General features: G+C 42.1%; 1 protein-coding gene across 1 annotated transcript; it reads right to left on the bottom strand.

The window, feature by feature from the left end:
- Window positions 1-1,814: 1,814 nt before the first annotated feature.
- On the bottom strand, window positions 1,815-15,377 carry gnb3a (guanine nucleotide binding protein (G protein), beta polypeptide 3a). The gene is made up of 10 exons (XM_072679060.1): window positions 14,160-15,377; window positions 13,796-13,968; window positions 6,825-6,937; window positions 5,559-5,704; window positions 4,210-4,273; window positions 3,769-3,931; window positions 3,479-3,545; window positions 2,754-2,955; window positions 2,260-2,476; window positions 1,815-1,921 (listed from the first exon to the last, which is right to left on the bottom strand). The coding sequence occupies exons 3-10, from the start codon at window positions 6,879-6,881 to the stop codon at window positions 1,815-1,817; spliced, it is 1,023 nt and encodes a 340-aa protein (XP_072535161.1). The 5' UTR covers window positions 6,882-6,937; window positions 13,796-13,968; window positions 14,160-15,377.
- Between the last annotated feature and the right edge of the window lie 4,020 nt (window positions 15,378-19,397).

The raw sequence follows: 19,397 nt of genomic DNA, 5'->3' as shown, positions 1-19,397 counted from the left end.
ATAAGATTCCTCCAAATTTCCAGTAGAATTGTGGCATAATTAAATGGTTAAGATGTAAGCAGTCATTCTTATACACTTTCAGCAGCTTTTCCAGTCTTTTACCATCAACGGTTCTCACAAAACTCGTGTCCACAGCTTCACCGGAAATTAAACGGCAGTATTTGAGTTGTAGCCATTGCTCTGTTTGGTCCTGTTCAACACCAACTGTAAAGAAAGTCTACGTCTGTTTCTCTATAGGGGGTCACAATTTCACGCCAAACCCCTTTGAGTGTGTGTTTACACTGCAGTGGTTTAATTGTGCATAATTGATCAATTTGTATTTAACTTTAAAAATGTATAGCCAAGAGTTTAGCGCATCTTATTAGCAATGGTAGCTAGCCAAGTAAACAAGCTGCTAACAAGTTGCTAATTCAGCTACATGCATTTAAAAAAATACTGAAATGTGGATCTGTCCTTTCAACCAGACGCTGAGACCTTTCCCACACCTTTCCCAGACTTTCCCACGCCTTTTCCCACACCTTTCCCCACACCTTTCCCAGACTTTTCCAAGCCTTCTCCAAGCCTTTTCTAAACCTTTTCCCACACCTTTCCCAGACTTTTCCAAGCCTTTTCTAAGCCTTCTCCAAGCCTTTCCCCACACTTTTCCAAGCCTTTTCCCGCACCTTTCCCAGACTTTTCCAAGCCTTCTCCAAGCCTTTTCCCATTTTCCCCAGACTTTTCCCACACTTTTCCAGGCCTTCTCCAAGCCCTTTCCCAGACTTTTCCAAGCCTTCTCCAAGCCCTTTCCCAGACTTTTCCAAGCCTTTTCCCGCACCTTTCCCAGACTTTTCCAAGCCTTTTCCCGCACCTTTCCCAGACTTTTCCAAGCCTTTTCTAAGCCTTCTCCAAGCCTTTCCCCACACTTTTCCAAGCCTTTTCCCGCACCTTTCCCAGACTTTTCCAAGCCTTTTCCAAGCCTTTTCTAAGCCTTCCAGGCTTTTCCAGGGCTTCTCGATGTCGGTATCACAAAAAACAAGTAAACATGGTGAACTTTCTTTTAATGGCATGTATAAGAGCAGTGGAAAAAAGCAAAGGGCAATCAGATAAAGCTAAAAGTACGCTACGATAAAAAGACTACCGCAAAATAATCCAAAATATTAAAGAAATTACAGATAGCTAGAATGTCGTACCAGTGCTCCTCAAACTGATAGGTCGTTAAGAATCTAGAAACCACACTGCGATTTAAAGCGACTTTTTCTTTTTTTTTTAAGCGTTTTAACTTAGCTTGACTCGTATTTTCTCGTATTGACTCCTGTAATATTCCCCAGTATTTACACATTACAGGATTTCCTCCGGTACCTCTAACCTCTATGCGTTGCTAACGGTGCTACGTGTCCTCAATCCAGCACTAATTGACCTACATTCTACTGCCTCCATTGTTCGCTCTCAACCGAAATAAGTGGCTTGGAGAGGGCTAACTCAGAGTATGGCGGTCCCTCAACGGTCGAAAGATTGGACTGTTGGTCGCCAGTTCATCTGATTTGTGAACGTTGTTGCATAATTTCATATCAGAAAACGCTAGTTGGCCAGTTAGCCTGCCTCTGAAAGAGCTATGTTGACTCAAGCGCAAACCCTTCTCTTAGGACTTGGCACAATAACAACACCCGGCCTCCCTCCCTCCCTCCCTCCCTCACACTTTATCCCTCTCTCTCTCTCTATCAGATACCCAACCCCCCCACCCCACCCACCCGCCCGTACCCCATCCCCAAATTTTAGAATCACTCAGGCGCTCCCTCGTCCTGATTCTCTCTCTCTCTTCTCTTTCAGGCGCTTCCTCAGTTCCAGATTTTCAGGAAGCTGTCCCATGATCCCGTGCAGCAGGCCATCCCATCGGCCGTCACCCCGATGCAGCTGACGCGGTTATCGTGGCCGGCCAGCACACCTGAAAATAAAAAAAGTGAAGGTCAGAAGGTCAGAAGGTCAGAAATCCAGAGTCAGAGTCCCCTCTCCACCTTACTTACAGCTGCGGTCAAAAGTTTGGACACAGTCTGAGCTGCCATATGTGTAAATTTGACAATGTGAATCTGGCACTTGTTCATACGTACATTCTTAAATTATTATAATTAAAAAATATTATTAAAATATAATTAACGTTGAGAATTGATTGCCTTATTTAATTTAATTTCGTTTTGTAGGTGTCTATAAACCCAACAGCTTTTGCCCGGTACCTTCATCTTTGACCCCTAAAGCGTCCCACTGGCCCGCCTGGGCCTCACTCACCCACTCTCTCGGCTTTGAGCGAGTCCCAGATGTTGCAGTTGAAGTCGTCGTAGCCAGCCAGGATGAGCCGCCCGGACAGCGAGGGGGCGATGGAGGTGACTCCGCACATGATGCTGGAGTCCTGGTAGGTGATCAGCTCCTGGTCAGCACGAAGGTCATACAGCTTACAGGTGGCGTCGTCCGAGCCTGTGATCACCGCGTTACCGTTGGGGAAAAACTGAGGAGGAAGAGGAGGAGGAGGAGGAGGATGGTCAGTAGAGGTGGATAGAGCTGGATTCTGTCTTCAGGAATCCCCTGCTGCTGATGTATGTGTGTGTAAGTATGAAAGTATGATATTTAAACATCTGTTTGATCTTCATTTGAAAAAAATATTATCAGTCCAGAAATTCCTAGAAGTCCTGGTCAGTCTTGAAAATGCCATTTCTATTAATTTCACTGTAAAAATAATGATTAGAGACATTCGAGTGTTTCTGCACATGTATGAATGGACTCACGGCTATAGCGTTTATGTCACTCTCATGGCCGCTGAACGTCTGTCTGCACTGGCCCTCCCGTATGTCCCACAGTTTGGCTGTGAAGTCGCACGCCCCCGAAATAAAAGTCTTAAAGTCCAGGGGCACGGCCAGGCTCATGCAGTCTCCCATGTGGCCAGCAAACACGGTCTTCTGTGTGCCCGTCTCAATGTCCCACAGGACGCTGGGAAAAGAACAGAGAGCACATTAATAATTTGGCTAAACAGGTTTGCTTAGGCCTCTTAACTCCGTCTACAGCTTTTCTGTGCCCACCTAAAAAAAAACCCTGATTGAGCTGACCAGCTCCAGCACCAGTACAATGGGAAACGTGGAAGGAGCTTGGACGATCATGGGCGTCTCCAAACAGCAGATTCCAACCTCATCAATACGTAAGTACGAGTTACTGGGAGGTGTAGCCACTTTCCCAACGTTCACCATCAGCTAAGAGCAAATTGGTTCGACTGGTCAGAAACTACTGGTTGGACTGGACTAAAGCTTGCAGCGGAACCACAAAGACTTTGAGCGGTGTGGCCACAAAGACCAGAGGTATGTTTGTAGGAGTAAAGGTGAGGCCTGAACCAGCTGAAGTTAAACATGGTGGTGGTAGTATCATGCTCTAGGGAAGTTTTGCTGCTGGTGGAACTGCTACCGCTGCACAAAGCAGATAACAACAATAACAATACCTCTATCAGTTATGTCACCCTTACCAGGTACAGTCTCCAGAGCTGGTGATGATCTCGGCGTCACTCAGGAAGCGACAGCAGGACAGGTAGCCTAGGGCATAAACAGTAGGAGAGTGCATATTAAAGAAATCAATAAAACGTACAGTCTCACATGTAGTTGATCGGGTCGGTCGGTCTTCTAAGTTAGCTTAATTTGCGCTAATGTTGACTAGGCCTTATAAAATGGTGCAGGCCGATCGACTGCATTTGGGTTTAAGAAGGCTAAGAGAGGAGGCCAGGAGGCCATGTAAGCACTAGCTAAGTGCGCCTGGCACCTGTGTGGGCGGCCAGCTCCCTCATGACCTTCACGTTGCCGTCCTTGCCCTTCAGGTTGTAGATGGAGCACATGTTGTCCAGCCCTCCGCATGCCACCATGTTTCCTGAGGGGGCGTAGGCGCAGGTCATCACCCATGAAGACTTCAGAGGGATGGCGTTTACCTGGGACATGCGCATGGGGAAGAATTCAAAAGGTCAAAGGTCATTGCTGTCCAGCGGGACTCCTCTTTGAGCCTTGAGCGTTCATGACCCTGGTGGAACTAGGTTCTGACCACTGCAGACCGGGAAGACCCCATAAGACCTGCCTGACACATCACCTTCAAGAACGTGCTGCCTAATCTGTCCACCCCTTGACCAGAGCCACTGGGACCCGGATCATCAGTGTTGTTTACTGATGCACCTGTCTGTGGTTTTAATGTTATGGCTAGATACAAACCTACCTTGTTGGTGGTGTAGCTGTCCCACACGATCAGCTTCCCATCCTGAGATGCACTCACACAGAGTCTGAGAGAGAGAGAGAGACAGATCATCACAATGGCGCCCTCTCCTGGCCTTATCAGGTACTGTACAGTGCCTAAGGCCATGTGCTTCAGTGTTTACTATGCTTTTTATGGGCCTAGGCTCCACCGCTCACCTGGAGGTCATTATGAGACTCTCCTGACCCTCTCCTCTTCAGCACCATTATAATGTCGGGCTGTTGGAAGGTCAGTGGTCCTGCTGTGATCGCAAGAGGATAGCGGACCACTGTTGGCCCACTGATAACATTTAGCTGAGGTGTCCTGGGAGGCCCGCCGGTGGTTTAGCAGAGTTTTATAAATGTATAAATTTGTGTAGTTAATTAGTTTGTGTTATTTCATTTTCCAAAATAAAAGTCTGTGAAGCCTGACAGTTGTTTGTGCTGCCCTGTCATTTCTAACACGTATTCGCCGGCCTTAAATCACATTACTGACAATGGCTCTCGGGTCTGATCAATAAAAATGACTAAAAAATTTATAAAATGAATAAAAATAGAAAAACAAATATATGTATATTATCTAGACAGAATGACATTTTTACAGGTAAATTATTTTTACTAGTAGAAACTGTAACTTGTATGGCAGGCTGTTTTAATGTTTATTAATTATTATTATTATTATTATTAATAATTTTTTTTTATATTTGTCAGTATTGCTGTCAAGAATAGGATTTTTTATTAGTAAAAATTTCATTTTTTTAAAGTAAACGTCATTTTTACGTTAATTAATAGAAATGATTTTTTAACTGTAAAAATGATATTTTCTGATATTAAAAACACAATTTTTACTAATTAAAATTATATTCAATTGTTACTAGTGACATTTAAAAAAATGACTAGTCAGAATGGTATTATGGATATGCTGTCCGGCAATATTACCAGTCAGACCTGTAGAGCCGATATGCTTATTATTTCATAGTTGAAATATAAAATTAAAACATTTTTGTCGGCAAATTAAATTACAGAAATCTTGAATTTTTACCAGTGAGTAAAAAAAAGTTCAGTAAATTTTGACACTTTTAATAATTTGTCATAATATTTGACATATTTGTCACAAGAGTCACCAAGTCCCGTCGAATCCCGTCAAAGCCACCAGGCCTCAGAGCGTCAATCCCATTACCCAGTCCCAGCCTGACCTCACACACAGCGCTCTGAGCCCCGCGGGCCTCACCATGATCCAGCAGGGTGTGTTTAGTGTGTGCTTTTAGTCTTGTACTGTGTGTGTGTGTGTGTGTGTGTGTGTGTGTGTGTGTGAGTGTGTGTGAGTGTGTTTACTTAGAGTCTGTGGACCAGTGCATGGCGTAGATTTTGGCCAGATGTCCTCTCAGGGTCTTCCTGGTTTTAAGCTGGACTCGGCCCACCACAGCCGTCCCTGAGACCGTGTCGGGCAGTGTGGCGTCCTGCACCGCTTTGCGTGCGGCCTGTAGGGGTCAGAGGTCAAGGTTTACTCAACAGTTAAAAACAGGCACCGCTGCTGCCGGACTGCAGAGAGGTGAGGGCTAAAGTGGTAAAGGGCAAGTCTGTGGCCTCGTATCAAAGACAATGCTAACGGCTAATGGCTAACGCGTGGGGTACAAGTTGTGCTCGTTGCTCATTAGCTACGTTAGCCTCGTAGCTCAAAACGCTAAATGTGTCATGAAGCCGCGGTCAAGTCATCAGATTATGATTATTCTTATTATCATTTTGGGTTTTTATTATTGCTTGTTTACTGTTTATGCTAGCATTAGCATGCTAACAGCACCAAATTGGAGGATGTTTGTCAGTGAGCCGGCTTCCAGGTACAGCTTCAGCCACGCCCATTTCTCAAATGTCCAGCATTGGTAAATTCGCCTCACGCTTAAAAAGTCAAGCAGAAGCGATAAATACATCCTGAACGTGTGAAGATTAATACTACATAATAAAAGTCCCGACACACGTGATTATTCAAGACTAGCTCTGACTCTCCTTCTTATATCAACATTCACAGCAGTAATAAACAATCACGTGATCAGCTATTACACTACCTGTATTCAGTTATCCCATTACTCAGAATTACTACACAATAAAAGTCCCAAAATATGTTATTATTATAAACTACGCCTATTCATTTTTATACTAATATTAACACCAATACTAAACAACCGGGCATCCTGTGAGCAGTTACTAGCCTATAGTCTGTAGTATTTAATTACTGGATAATACTACACAATAAAAGTCCCAACATTTGTCATTATTAAAGACTGAAGTCTGTCCACTCTTATATTAATGTTTATATTAACCCTAAACAACCCAGCATCCTGTGAGCAGTTACTAGCCTATGTCATTAATTTAATTACTGAATAATACTACACAATAAAAGTCCCAACATGTTATTATTGAAAACTACGCCTATTCATTTTTATACTAATATTAACACCAATACTAAACAACCCGGCATCCTGTGAGCAGTTACTAGCCTACAGTCATTTCTTTAATTGTAAATGTCCGGTGTGTCCAGCGTGAGACCAGGTGTGACCACGGCTTCATGCTACGAGCGGTTAGCCTCTGCTGTGCGACACTAACAGTGATTTCGTCCTTCAGGCTTTCCGCCTCCTTTCGAAGCTGCTCCATTTCACCCATGGCGACGGTCGTCAGGCACGGCCACCGGAAGTCCGATCAGGTGAGCGGTGGGAAGTCTGGGAAACAGAGGTAAAGGACAGAGATGAATGGTCAGGGAAGAGCCGAGGTCAGTGTTGTCTTTGCGAGGTGAATCATTGGCTCTTTGGAGGACTAATCGCTCGGTGGCACGGGACGGTCAGGGGCTGCAGCTCGCCCTGCGTCGGACAGACATTTGCAATTCAAACTCCTCTCAACTGGCTTGCAAATGCTCACAAATAAGGATGCACGCAAAACACACACTTATACAACACACACACACACACACACACACTCACACACACACAACCTACTTACACAAACACTCATGCAACTTATTGAGGTTAGCGTTGTTAAATTCTCCTCAAGCAGAAGTGATAAATGAAGATTGTGAAGATCAATATTACATGAATATAAATGATATATAAATGATATTACATAATATAAATGAAGTGTGAAGATCAATATTACATAATAAAAGTCCCGACACACGTGATTATTTAAGACTAGCTCTGACTCTCCTTCTTATATCAACATTCACAGCAGTAATAAACAATCACGTGATCAGATACTAGACGACCTGTATTCAGTTATTCCATTACTCAGAATTACTACACAATAAAAGTCCCAAAATATGTCATTATTGATGAGGAACCCTGTTCACTATTCTATTAAGATTTATACCAATCCTAAACAACCGGGCATCCTGTGAGCAGTTACTAGCCTATAGTCATTTATTTAATTACTGGATAATACTACACAATAAAAGTCCCAACATATGTAATTATAGAAGACTACGCCTATTCATTTTTATACTAATATTTAAACCAATACTAAACAACCCGGCATCCTGTGAGCAGTTACTAGCCTATTTTTTCATATTTATTTAATTACTGGATAATACTACATAATAAAAGTCCCAAAGTATGTCATTATTGAAGACTGAAGTCTGTCCACTCTTATTTTAATGTTTATACCAATCCTAAACAAACCAGCATGTTGTGAACAGTTAATAAGGCATATGCACTTATTACATTACTGAAAAATACTACATAATAAAAGTCCCAACGTGCAATTATTGAAGACTCACCCTATTCACTTTTATATTAACATTTATACTAATACTAAACAACCCAGCATCCTGTGAGCAGCTACTAGCTTATATTTATTTACATCATTGCTGAATAATACTACATAATAAAAGTCCCACACACACATATATTTCCCAAACATATGATTGTTTAAGACTAATTCTATTCACTCATATTAACAATTCTTCTGATTGTAAACAACCCAGCATCTCATAAGCAGCTACTAGCCTACATTCATTTATTATATTTCTGGAAAACATTACATAATAAAAGCCCCAACATGTGATTATTTAACATTCTTACATTCACTCTTATATTGACATCAATACTAATACTAAACAACCCAGCATCCTGTGAGCAGTTACTGGCTTATATTCATTTAACACATAACCGTATAATACTACACAATAAAAGTCCCAACATATGTTTTTTTCAATATGCCGATTTATTTATTTATTTTTATACTAATATTTACACCAATACTAAACAACCTGGCATCCTGTGAGCAGTTACTAAGGTATATTCATTTATTACATTACTGGAAAATATTACATAATAAAAGTCCCGACATGTGATTATTTAACACTAACTCTATTTACTGTTTTATTGCCGTTTCTACTAATCGTAAACCATCCAGCATCTCATAAGCAGACACTAGCCTACATTCATGTATTACATTACTGGAAAATGCTACATATTAAAAGTCCCGACATGTGATTATTTAACACTAACTCTATTACTGTTTTATTAGCGTTTCTACTAATTGTAAACCACCCAGCATCCCATAAGCAGACACTAGCCTACATTCATGTATTACATTAAAAATGGAAAATGCTACATATTAAAAGTCCCAACATGTGACTATTTAACGCTAACTCTATTCACTCTATTCCAAACGTACATACATATACATAATACATATACATAATAAAAGTCCTAACAAATGTAATTATGTGAGACTCTTTTCATGCTACCTTTTTATTTTGTATTATTTGTCAAAATATTCCTCTTCAGAGAAGCTCATTTCACATCCGACCCTCGTGAGTTTTTACGATTTCACAGCTGGATCCACTCTGAAAACTGTCTGAAACGTACTCTGAATGTCAGATTGTAACTCTTCACGCCGATATGGCAATTATTACAACCCCGCCAGGCCTTACCTTTAAAAATCAGAGTAGATTTACGTTCCCTTTTTTTTCCTTGGATTGCTGTTCAAATCTGTGTCTGTGTCTCTAGCAGAGCTCTTATGACCAAACGACTTTGCCTAAAATTTGCTTGAGGAGGGGGAGTGGGAGGGAATGGCTCAGTCGTGGATATTAGTCAAAGGGTTTCACTTTACACCTGTTTCATTAGGAGCGAAAACATGGACCAAAAACCTTCAGTTAGGCTTGCTAGAATTTCTAGCTTAGCTCAAAACGGAGAGTTAGGTGGGTGAAGCAGTTGGAAACACCTGAAAAACCAACCAGTGTTTGAATGTTTTTATATTAATGTTGGAAATGAGGTTAATAAAAGCAGCTGATTGGGTGTTTAGTGTAGCACTGTTATATTAATACTATTAAAAATGAATTGCTGTAATAAAAAAAAACATATTTTAATTTTTGCAGTTTTTCACTTTTCGACATAATCTAAATCTAACAGTTCTTCTTCACATTGTATCAAAATTTCATGATAAATGGACCAATAGAAATGCTCCAAAATAAAATCTTCCTGTTTGTATGCTGTATTTTAGCCTGGCTAGCTCTCACTGTAAGCTGTAAGTGTGTGTGAAACTATCTCCACCATGTTTGGAAGCTGTACTTTAGCCTGGCTAGCTCTCACTGTGAGCTGTAACAGTGTGTGAAACTACCTCCACCATGTTTGGAGGCTGTACTTTAACCAAGCTAGCTCTCACTGTGAGCTGTAAGTGTGTGTGAAACTACCTCCACCATGTTTGGAAGCTGTACTTTAGCCTGGCTAGCTCTCACTGTGAGCTGTAACAGTGTGTGAAACTACCTCCACCATGTTTGGAGGCTGTACTTTAACCAAGCTAGCTCTCACTGTGAGCTGTAAGTGTGTGTGAAACTACCTCCACCATGTTTGGAAGCTGTACTTTAGCCTGGCTAGCTCTCACTGTGAGCTGTAACAGTGTGTGAAACTACCTCCACCATGTTTGGAGGTTGTACTTTAGCCTGGCTAGCTCTCACTGTGAGCTATGTAACCGTGTGTGAAACTACCTCCACCATGTTTGGAGGCTGTCCTTCAGCCTGGTTAGCTCTCACTGTGAGCTGTAAGAGTGTGTGAAACTACCTCCACCATGTTTGGAGGCTGTCCTTCAGCCTGGTTAGCTCTCACTGTGAGCTGTAAGAGTGTGTGAAACTACCTCCACCATGTTTGGAGGCTGTCCTTCAGCCTGGTTAGCTCTCACTGTGAGCTGTAAGAGTGTGTGAAACTACCTCCACCATGTTTGGAAGCTGTTGTACTTTAGCCTGGTTAGCTCTCTCTGTGAGCTGTAAGAGTGTGTGAAACTACCTCCACCATGTTTGGAGGATGTACTTTAGCCTGGCTAGCTCTCACTGTGAGCTGTAAGAGTGTGTGAAACTACCTCCACCATGTTTGGAGGATGTACTTTAGCCTGGCTAGCTCTCACTGTGAGCTGTAGCAGTGTGTGAAACTACCTCCACCATGTTTGGAGGATGTACTTTAGCCTGGCTAGCTCTCACTGTGAGCTGTAGCAGTGTGTAAAACTATCTAGACTTGTTGTCATTGGTTCGGCTGCTGGTAGAATTGGGACAGTAGTGCTGTTGTGCGGCTGGAGAGATAGTAAACACAGATTCCCGCTCAATACAAAGTCGAAGAGGAGCAAAATAGAGGGATTGATACTCAGTGGGAAGCTCTGGACCAATCAGATCGAGAGAGGGAAGGATGGGCGGATGGACGGAGGCAGGAGAGAGGGGGTTTAAATCCAGGCTGCTGAGATTTTAAGGGAGGCCTTTTGAGTCAAATCTGCTCTCATCCGATTACCGACTGCTCTTTGCATCTGGATAAGAGGCGGAGGTGCGGGGGGGGGGGGGGGGGGGGGGGGCTGTTGGGGGGTAGACAGAGAGAGAGAGCGAGAGAGAGCGAGAGAGGGAAGCTGGCTGTGTGGCTAATGGGTGTGTGAGTGTGGCCTAGACATTTGAATCCTGGACACTGCTGCTTTCACGTCAGATGACTTTGTTGTCTGAGGGTTTTATTATGTATGCGAAAATGAAGGTCTGGGTGACCTGTTTAGATCCCTCCCTTCAGACCTCGGCTTTAGACCTCAGCTTTAGACCTCGGCTTCAGACCTCAGCTTTAGACCTCAGCTTTAGACCTCGGCTTCAGACCTCAGCTTTAGACCTCGGCTTCAGACGTGCGCTAAAGTACAGACATGATAGGAAAGTCTGAAAGACCTGAAAGCATGATATGGACGTTTAGGATATTGGCAGCTTAATAGAATAAGGGCCTCTGTAGAGATTCATCCATTCATTCATTAATTTCTTTTTATTAATTAATAAATTAATTAATTAAAAAATTATACAACAGAATGCAGAGAAATTTAACGGAACAGAAGGGAATGCAGTTGAATTTAACAACAAAAAAATAGAATTCAGTGGAATTTAACACAAAAGAAGGGAATGCAGTGGAATTTTAATGTAATACAATAGAATGTAGTGGAATTTAACAGAATATAATACAATGTAATGGAATGTAACGGAATATAATAGAAATCAGTGGAATTTAACATAATAAAAGAGAATGTAGTGGAATTTAATGGAACAGAATAGAATGTAGTGGAATTTAACATAATGGAAGAGAATGCAGTGGAATTGAATGGAAATGAAGGGAATGCGGTGGAATTTAATGTAATACAATAGAATGTAGAGGAATTTAATGGAATATAATAAAATGTAATAGAATTTAATGAAATATAATAGAAATCAGTGGAATTTAACATAATAAAAGAGAATGTAGTGGAATTTAACTGAACACAATAGAATGCAGTGGAATTTAATGGAACAGAAGCAGTGCAGCGAAGTAGAACTGGATAGATTAGAATTTAGCAGTAGAATAGATTGGAATGAAAGAACATCTGTTAGTAATTAATTAATTAATTAATTAATGAGGAATGTTATATGTTAATGTTGGGTAAACATCGCCCGACCCTGTCCCTTCATTTCACTGCTCTAATATAAAAACTTCCCTGATTTAATTGATCTCTGACCTGTTGCCGCAATCCGGATGTTCCACAACAGAGATTAGTTCTGGTGCGGAGAGCGCCGAGCGGACAGACCCCGAGGTTTGACCGGTGGGTCGTACTCATGTTTGATTTGCTGTAAAAACTCTACAGTGGTCCCTGTCCGATCTCAGTGAACACTAGGATGTTCACATTTCTTCGTGTTTGTCTGGCCAGGTGTGCCCAGAACTTAATAGAATCAAATCGAATTGAATGGAAATGAATTCAAAGGAATTTGAATACAGTGCAGTGGAACGAGATGGAGTAGTGTATAATTCTGCAGAATGGAATTGATTAGAATGCAGTGGAATGGAAAGGAATGGACATTAATTAAGAGCTGTAAAATAGAACAGAATTGAATAGATTGCTGTAGAATGGATTCAAATGGAATATAATTCTGTAGCATGAAATTGAATGGAATATAAATCTGCAGAATTAAATTAAAAGGAATCGAATTCTGTAGAATAGAATTGAATAGAATAGAATGCTGTATAATGGAACAGAATCTGGTAGAATGAAATTTGATGAAATGGAAACTAATTCAGTAGAATGGAATGAAATGCCATCAGTGCAGTGGGATGGAATTAAATAGAATGCAGTGGAATTGAATGAAATGGAACTGAATGCAGTGAACTGGAATAGAAAAAAAATCTATGGAATTGATTAAAATGCAATAGAACGCAGTAGAATATAATGCAATGTAATAGAATGCAGTGGAATGTAATGGAATTTAATAGAACGCAGTGGAATATAATGGAATTTAATAGAACGCAGTGGAATATAATGGAATTTAATAGAAGGCAGTAGAATATAATGGAATGTAATAGAACATAGTGGAATATAATGGAATTTAATAGAACATAGTGGAATATAATGGAATTTAATAGAAGGCAGTAGAATATAATGGAATGTAATAAAATGCAGTAGAATATAATGGAATTTAATAGAACACAGTAGAATATAATGGAATGTAATAGAACATAGTGGAATATAATGGAATTTAATAGAACACAGTGGAATATAATGGAATGTAATAAAACACAGTAGAATATAATGAAATTTAATAGAAGGCAGTAGTATATAATAGAATGTAATAAAATGCAGTAGAATATAATGGAATTTAATAGAAGGCAGTAGTATATAATGGAATGTAATAAAACACAGTAGAATATAATGAAATTTAATAGAAGGCAGTAGTATATAATGGAATGTAATAAAATGCAGTAGAATATAATGGAATTTAATAGAAGGCAGTAGTATATAATGGAATGTAATAAAACACAGTAGAATATAATGAAATTTAATAGAAGACAGTAGTATATAATGGAATGTAATAAAATGCAGTAGAATATAATGGAATTTAATAGAACACAGTGGAATATAATGGAATGTAATAAAACGCAGTAGAATTTAAGGGAAAGGAATAGAAGGCAGTGGAATTGGATGTAGTAGAATAGAATAGAATACAGTGGAATGTAAGGGGAGTGCAGTGCAATAGATCAGAAGGGAATAGAATTCAGCTGTAGAACAGATCGGACTACAGATCGGACTCTGGATGGGATGCAGTCACTCACCTCCTCCTCTCGGATTCGTTTCTCTCTGTTTGTTTGTTTGTTTGTTTGTTTACACCTCCAGCAGTTACTCCAGCTTCCTCTTGGCTCGGCGTTTCCCGGGACCCTGCCTCACATGGAGCCCTCTTTTACCTCCCGATCGCCCCGCCAGCGGCTCGCTGCCTCGTCTGCGACTTCTGTGATGGACAGATGAGGATTGGAGGGGATGAAATGAGATCAGAGTCAGAGGGATAAAGCAGGGGATGGAGAGAGAAAGAGGGCGGAGGGAGGGAGGAGGGAGGGATCTGGGGCTCGGAGAGCAGTGAAGGAGCTGTGGAGGAGGTCAGGAGGTCAGGAGACCAAAAAGCACATGCAGAAAGTGAAAGACCTGCAAGGAAGGTGGAAGTCCTGCGTAGTTCAGCAGCCCACTGGTTCGTTCCGGGACAGTTCCGCTGTTTACTTCAGTTTTACAAGCAAATTACGGAACCGCTTTCCTGCATGTTCTCCTCGAGAACCTCGGCGCTGAAGCTTTGGGAAGAGTCAGTTGCAGCTGTAGTCATGAAGAGTGCTGAGGGCTCCACAGTGAAGTTCTTATGAGCAGTAGCAGTTCAGGAGGAGTGTGTGTGTGTGTGAGGAGGAGTGTGTGCTCTGGTACAGAAACGGGCGGTGTTAGATACACTAACAGATTACTGACTAGTACAGGCAATAATGATAAAAGCTCTTCAGCTGACAGAGCAGGGCGGCTTTGTGCCTCCTGTAAAAACACTGTGAGGCACCTGCTTACAGTAACGGTGCAGCTTCTGTGAGCTGGTGTGATGGTTGATGTGATGTGTAGTTAATGTGGTAGTTTGTGTGGTAGTTAATATGGTAGTTTGTGTGGTAGTTAATATGGTAGTTTGTGTGGTTAGTTAATGTGGTAGTTAATTTGGCAGTTGATGTGGTAGTTGGTATGGTAGTTAATGTGGTAGTTGGTGTGGTAGTTTGTGTGATAGTTGGTGTGGTAGTTAATGTGGTAGATGGTGTGGTAGTTGGTGTGATAGTTAATGTGGTAGATGGTCTGGTAGTTAATATGGTAGTTTGTGTGGTAGTTTGTGTGGTAGTTACTGTGGTAGTTGGTGTGGTAGTTGATGTGGTAGTTAATGTGGTAGTTGGTGTGGTAGTTAATGTGGTAGATGGTGTGGTAGTTAATGTGGTAGTTAATGCCATAATCTATGTGGTAGTTTGTGTGGTAGTTGGTGTTAGTTGGTGTGGTAGTTATTGTGGTAGTTAATGTGGTAGTTAATGTGGTAATTGGTGTGGTAGTTGGTGTGGTAGTTAATGTGGTAGTTAATATGGTAGTAATGCGGTAGTTGTTGTGGAAGTTAATATGGTAGTTAATGCGGTAGTTGGTGTGGTAGTGAATGCGGTAGTTGGTATGGTAGTTAATGTGGTAGTTGGTGTGATAGTTAATGTGGTAGTTAGTGTGGTAGTTAATGTGGTAGTTGGTGTGGTAGTTAATGCGGTAGTTGATGTGGTAGTTAATGTGGTAGTTGGTGTGCTAGTTATTGTGGTAGTTGGTGTGGTAGTTAATGCGGTAGTTAGTGTGGTAGTTAATGTGGTAGTTGGTGTGGTAGTTAATGCAGTAGTTACTGTGGTAGTTTGTGTGGAAACTGTAGATGAATAAGCAGGATCTCCAGAACCCTCTGAAGCCACTTTCTGGTGGAATGATGGAAACAGGAGGCCGGTCAGGTTCAGAGGGGGACATGGCTATGTATGGTATGCGGGCGGTTTGGGATCATGAGCAGCTTCAGTGTTGTGTAAACTTTAGAGAGCGATAATTAGCAGATGAAGAAAGGGTGAAGGAGGTGAGGGTGAGGAAGAGGAAGAGGAAAAGGAGTGTGTTTGGGACTGTTAATAATAATAGCTGTAGGCTCAGCACACTGATCTATGCAGACGGACAGAGTAAGCTGTGGGGAGCGGGTGGGCTATAATTACAACCCCACCCACAGGAGGGGAAGGAGGTCCACTGTCTTGGTCTGGTATGGCACTGCCAGTCAGTCTACGAGAGTAAGAATCTGAGACACAAGAACCACCTCATAGCAACCACCTAGCCACAACTAAACAACTCCATAGCAACAATGTAGCAACACCATAGCAAACATGGCCAATTAGCTACCAGTACCAAAGAAACCACCAAGAATACCACAGCATCCATGTAACAACACTATAGCAACCACTTGCGATTCCATGGCAACACCATAACACCCATCTAGCAACACCATGGCAACCATGTAGCAACACTGTAGCAACTACTTGTGATACCATCGTAGCACTATAGCAGTAATCTAGAAACCACCAAACAACGTCATTGCAACCACATAGCAACACCATAATAACCATGTAGCAACACTCAAGCAATCATCAAGCAATGGCCTAACAACTACTTTACTAACAACTTTAGCTGAACAGCCATTCTGCGGAACCACTTATGATACCATAGCAACATTGTAGCAACCACCAGTGATACCATGAGAACACCATAGCACCCACTACTAATACCATAGCAGCCATGTAGCAACACTATAGCAATCACTTTGGTTAACTTGGCAACATCATAGCAACCATCAAGCAAAAACAACTTCACACTAATGATCACCAACAGCCTAATAACTGCTTTACTAATGACTTTAGCTGTGCAACCGTTCTGCACAACTACTTGTGATACCATGACAACACCATAGCAACCACCAGTGATACTATGACAACATCATAGCAACCACCAGTGATACCATAGCACACAACTGCTACTTTATCGTCTTCAGGAATTTTCAGGAATAGTGAAGAATTTTCCTTCAGGGACGTTATCGTTTATCAAAGTCCCGCCTAACTAAAACAGACAGTGTCTCCAACAGTAGCTGACGCTAACAGTTCTAGGCCTTCCGCTGGAGGGGAGGTGTTCGTTCCAGCCGGGTCTCGTTCGCGTGGCCGGCGTTTGCACCTCTCGCCAAAATCAAGCCGAGTATTATTCCACAGCGCTGACGCTCATAATCACTTCTATTAATCACCTCCTGCAAACTCCTCAGTAGCGTAATACCTGAGGCCTACGACAGGGCACCGCGCCATGTAGCCTTACGTAACTCCGCCGCCGCCCGGCCTCTCGGACGGGAGAAACGGAGGCGAGTGCCAGCGCGTGTTTGGCGATACGGTCAGCGGCACAATGAAAAAAGCAGCACAGGAGGGTTTTAGCCATTTACCTAAGAGGCATTTCCATGCATCTGCCGCGCTCTTAAATACAGATTAGCGCTGCGCTTTAAAGCCCATAGGGAAACGTTAGCGCCTCCTCGTCCATTAACCGACTCCGGGGCAGTCTCTAATGGACGAGGCCTGAGAGGGTTAACGCCGCGCATACATTACAGCTCAAGGCCGATTTAGGGCCGAGGATGAAGAAATTAGGCTCAAGGCTTTAGGGTTCGGTTTAATGGCGAAGAAATGATGGTGCGCTTTTAATAATAAAGGGGGTGGGGGTGTGGGGTTGGGGGTTGGGGTGGATGTGAATGATTAAATGATTTTCTTGCATGGATTATTATTCCATATTCTAAATGGGAGCTTTGTAAGCTTCATAAACAAATGCACTCATTTGTGAGGGATTATCTGTAATCTCGCTCTCCGTCCTCCACCCCTCCGAATAACCCTGTACTCGTCTCTCCATCAGCTTTAATGTACTGTGCTCCATCACTCGTCTCGCTTTAATGCACCGCACTCTTTTAGCAGCTGACTAATCTGACTCCTCACAGAAAGGTGGGCGACGCGCCGCAAATACAGCGGCCCGATACCTGAAGACCTTCTCCAGACCGCTGCCGGTTAGCTAGGCTAGTCAATAAGGGTGTAGCATGTTAGCTAGGTGATAGTTATTCAACAATAGAACACAGTGAAGCATGTTTGCTAGTAGCTAGCGTGTTAGCTTGTAGCTGGAGTATTGTATAAGTACACCGTGAAGCATGTTTGCTAGTAGTTAGCATATTAGCTTGTAGCTAGAGTGTTGTATAAGGGCACCGTGAAGCATGTTTGCTAGTAGCTAGCGTGTTAGCTTGTAGCTGGAGTATTGTATAAGTACACCGTGAAGCATGTTTGCTAGTAGTTAGCATGTTAGCTTGTAGCTAGAGTATTGTATCAGGGCACCGTGAAGCATGTTTGCTAGTAGCTAGCGTGTTAGCTTGTAGCTAGAGTATTGTATAAGTACACCGTGAAGCATGTTTGCTAGTAGTTAGCATATTAGCTTGTAGCTGGAGTATTGTATAAGTACACCGTGAAGCATGTTTGCTAGTAGTTAGCATATTAGCTTGTAGCTAGAGTGTTGTATAAGGGCACCGTGAAGCATGTTTGCTAGTAGCTAGCGTGTTAGCTTGTAGCTGGAGTATTGTATAAGTACACCGTGAAGCATGTTTGCTAGTAGTTAGCATGTTAGCTTGTAGCTGGAGTATTGTATCAGGGCACCGTGAAGCATGTTTGCAAGTAGTTAGCGTGTTAGCTTGTAGCTGGAGTGTTGTATCAGGGCACCGTGAAGCATGTTTGCTGGGAGCTAGCGTGTTAGCTTGTGACTGGAGCACGATGTCCTTACATTGCTGAAGGACCACCGTTAACCCTAGGCTAGTCAATAAGGGTGTAGCATGTTAGCTAGGTGATAGTTATTCAACAATAGAACACCGTTAAGCATGTTTGCTAGTAGATAGCATGTTAGCTTGTAGCTAGAGTGTTTTATAAGGGCACCGTGAAGCATGTTTGCTAGTAGCTAGCATGTTAGCTTGTAGCTAGAGTATTGTATAAGGGCACTGTGAAGCATGTTTGCTAGTAGCTAGCATGTTAGCTTGTGACTGGAGCACTATATCATTACACTGCTGAAGGACCACTGTTAACCCTAGGCTAGTCAATAAGGGTGTAGCATGTTAGCTAGGTGATAGTTATTCAACAATAGAACACAGTGAAGCATGTTTGCTAGTAGCTAGCGTGTTAGCTTGTAGCTAGAGTATTGTATAAGTACACCGTGAAGCATGTTTGCTAGTAGTTAGCATATTAGCTTGTAGCTGGAGTATTGTATAAGTACACCGTGAAGCATGTTTGCTAGTAGTTAGCATATTAGCTTGTAGCTAGAGTGTTGTATAAGGGCACCGTGAAGCATGTTTGCTAGTAGCTAGCGTGTTAGCTTGTAGCTGGAGTATTGTATAAGTACACCGTGAAGCATGTTTGCTAGTAGTTAGCATGTTAGCTTGTAGCTGGAGTATTGTATCAGGGCACCGTGAAGCATGTTTGCAAGTAGTTAGCGTGTTAGCTTGTAGCTGGAGTGTTGTATCAGGGCACCGTGAAGCATGTTTGCTGGGAGCTAGCGTGTTAGCTTGTGACTGGAGCACGATGTCCTTACATTGCTGAAGGACCACTGTTAACCCTAGGCTAGTCAATAAGGGTGTAGCATGTTAGCTAGGTGATAGTTATTCAACAATAGAACACCGTTAAGCATGTTTGCTAGTAGATAGCATGTTAGCTTGTAGCTAGAGTGTTTTATAAGGGCACCGTGAAGCATGTTTGCTAGTAGCTAGCATGTTAGCTTGTAGCTAGAGTATTGTATAAGGGCACTGTGAAGCATGTTTGCTAG

This window comes from Salminus brasiliensis, chromosome 5 (assembly GCF_030463535.1).
Source record: "Salminus brasiliensis chromosome 5, fSalBra1.hap2, whole genome shotgun sequence".
NCBI lineage: Eukaryota > Metazoa > Chordata > Actinopteri > Characiformes > Bryconidae > Salminus > Salminus brasiliensis.
This window is presented reverse-complemented; position numbering and strand designations above follow the sequence as displayed.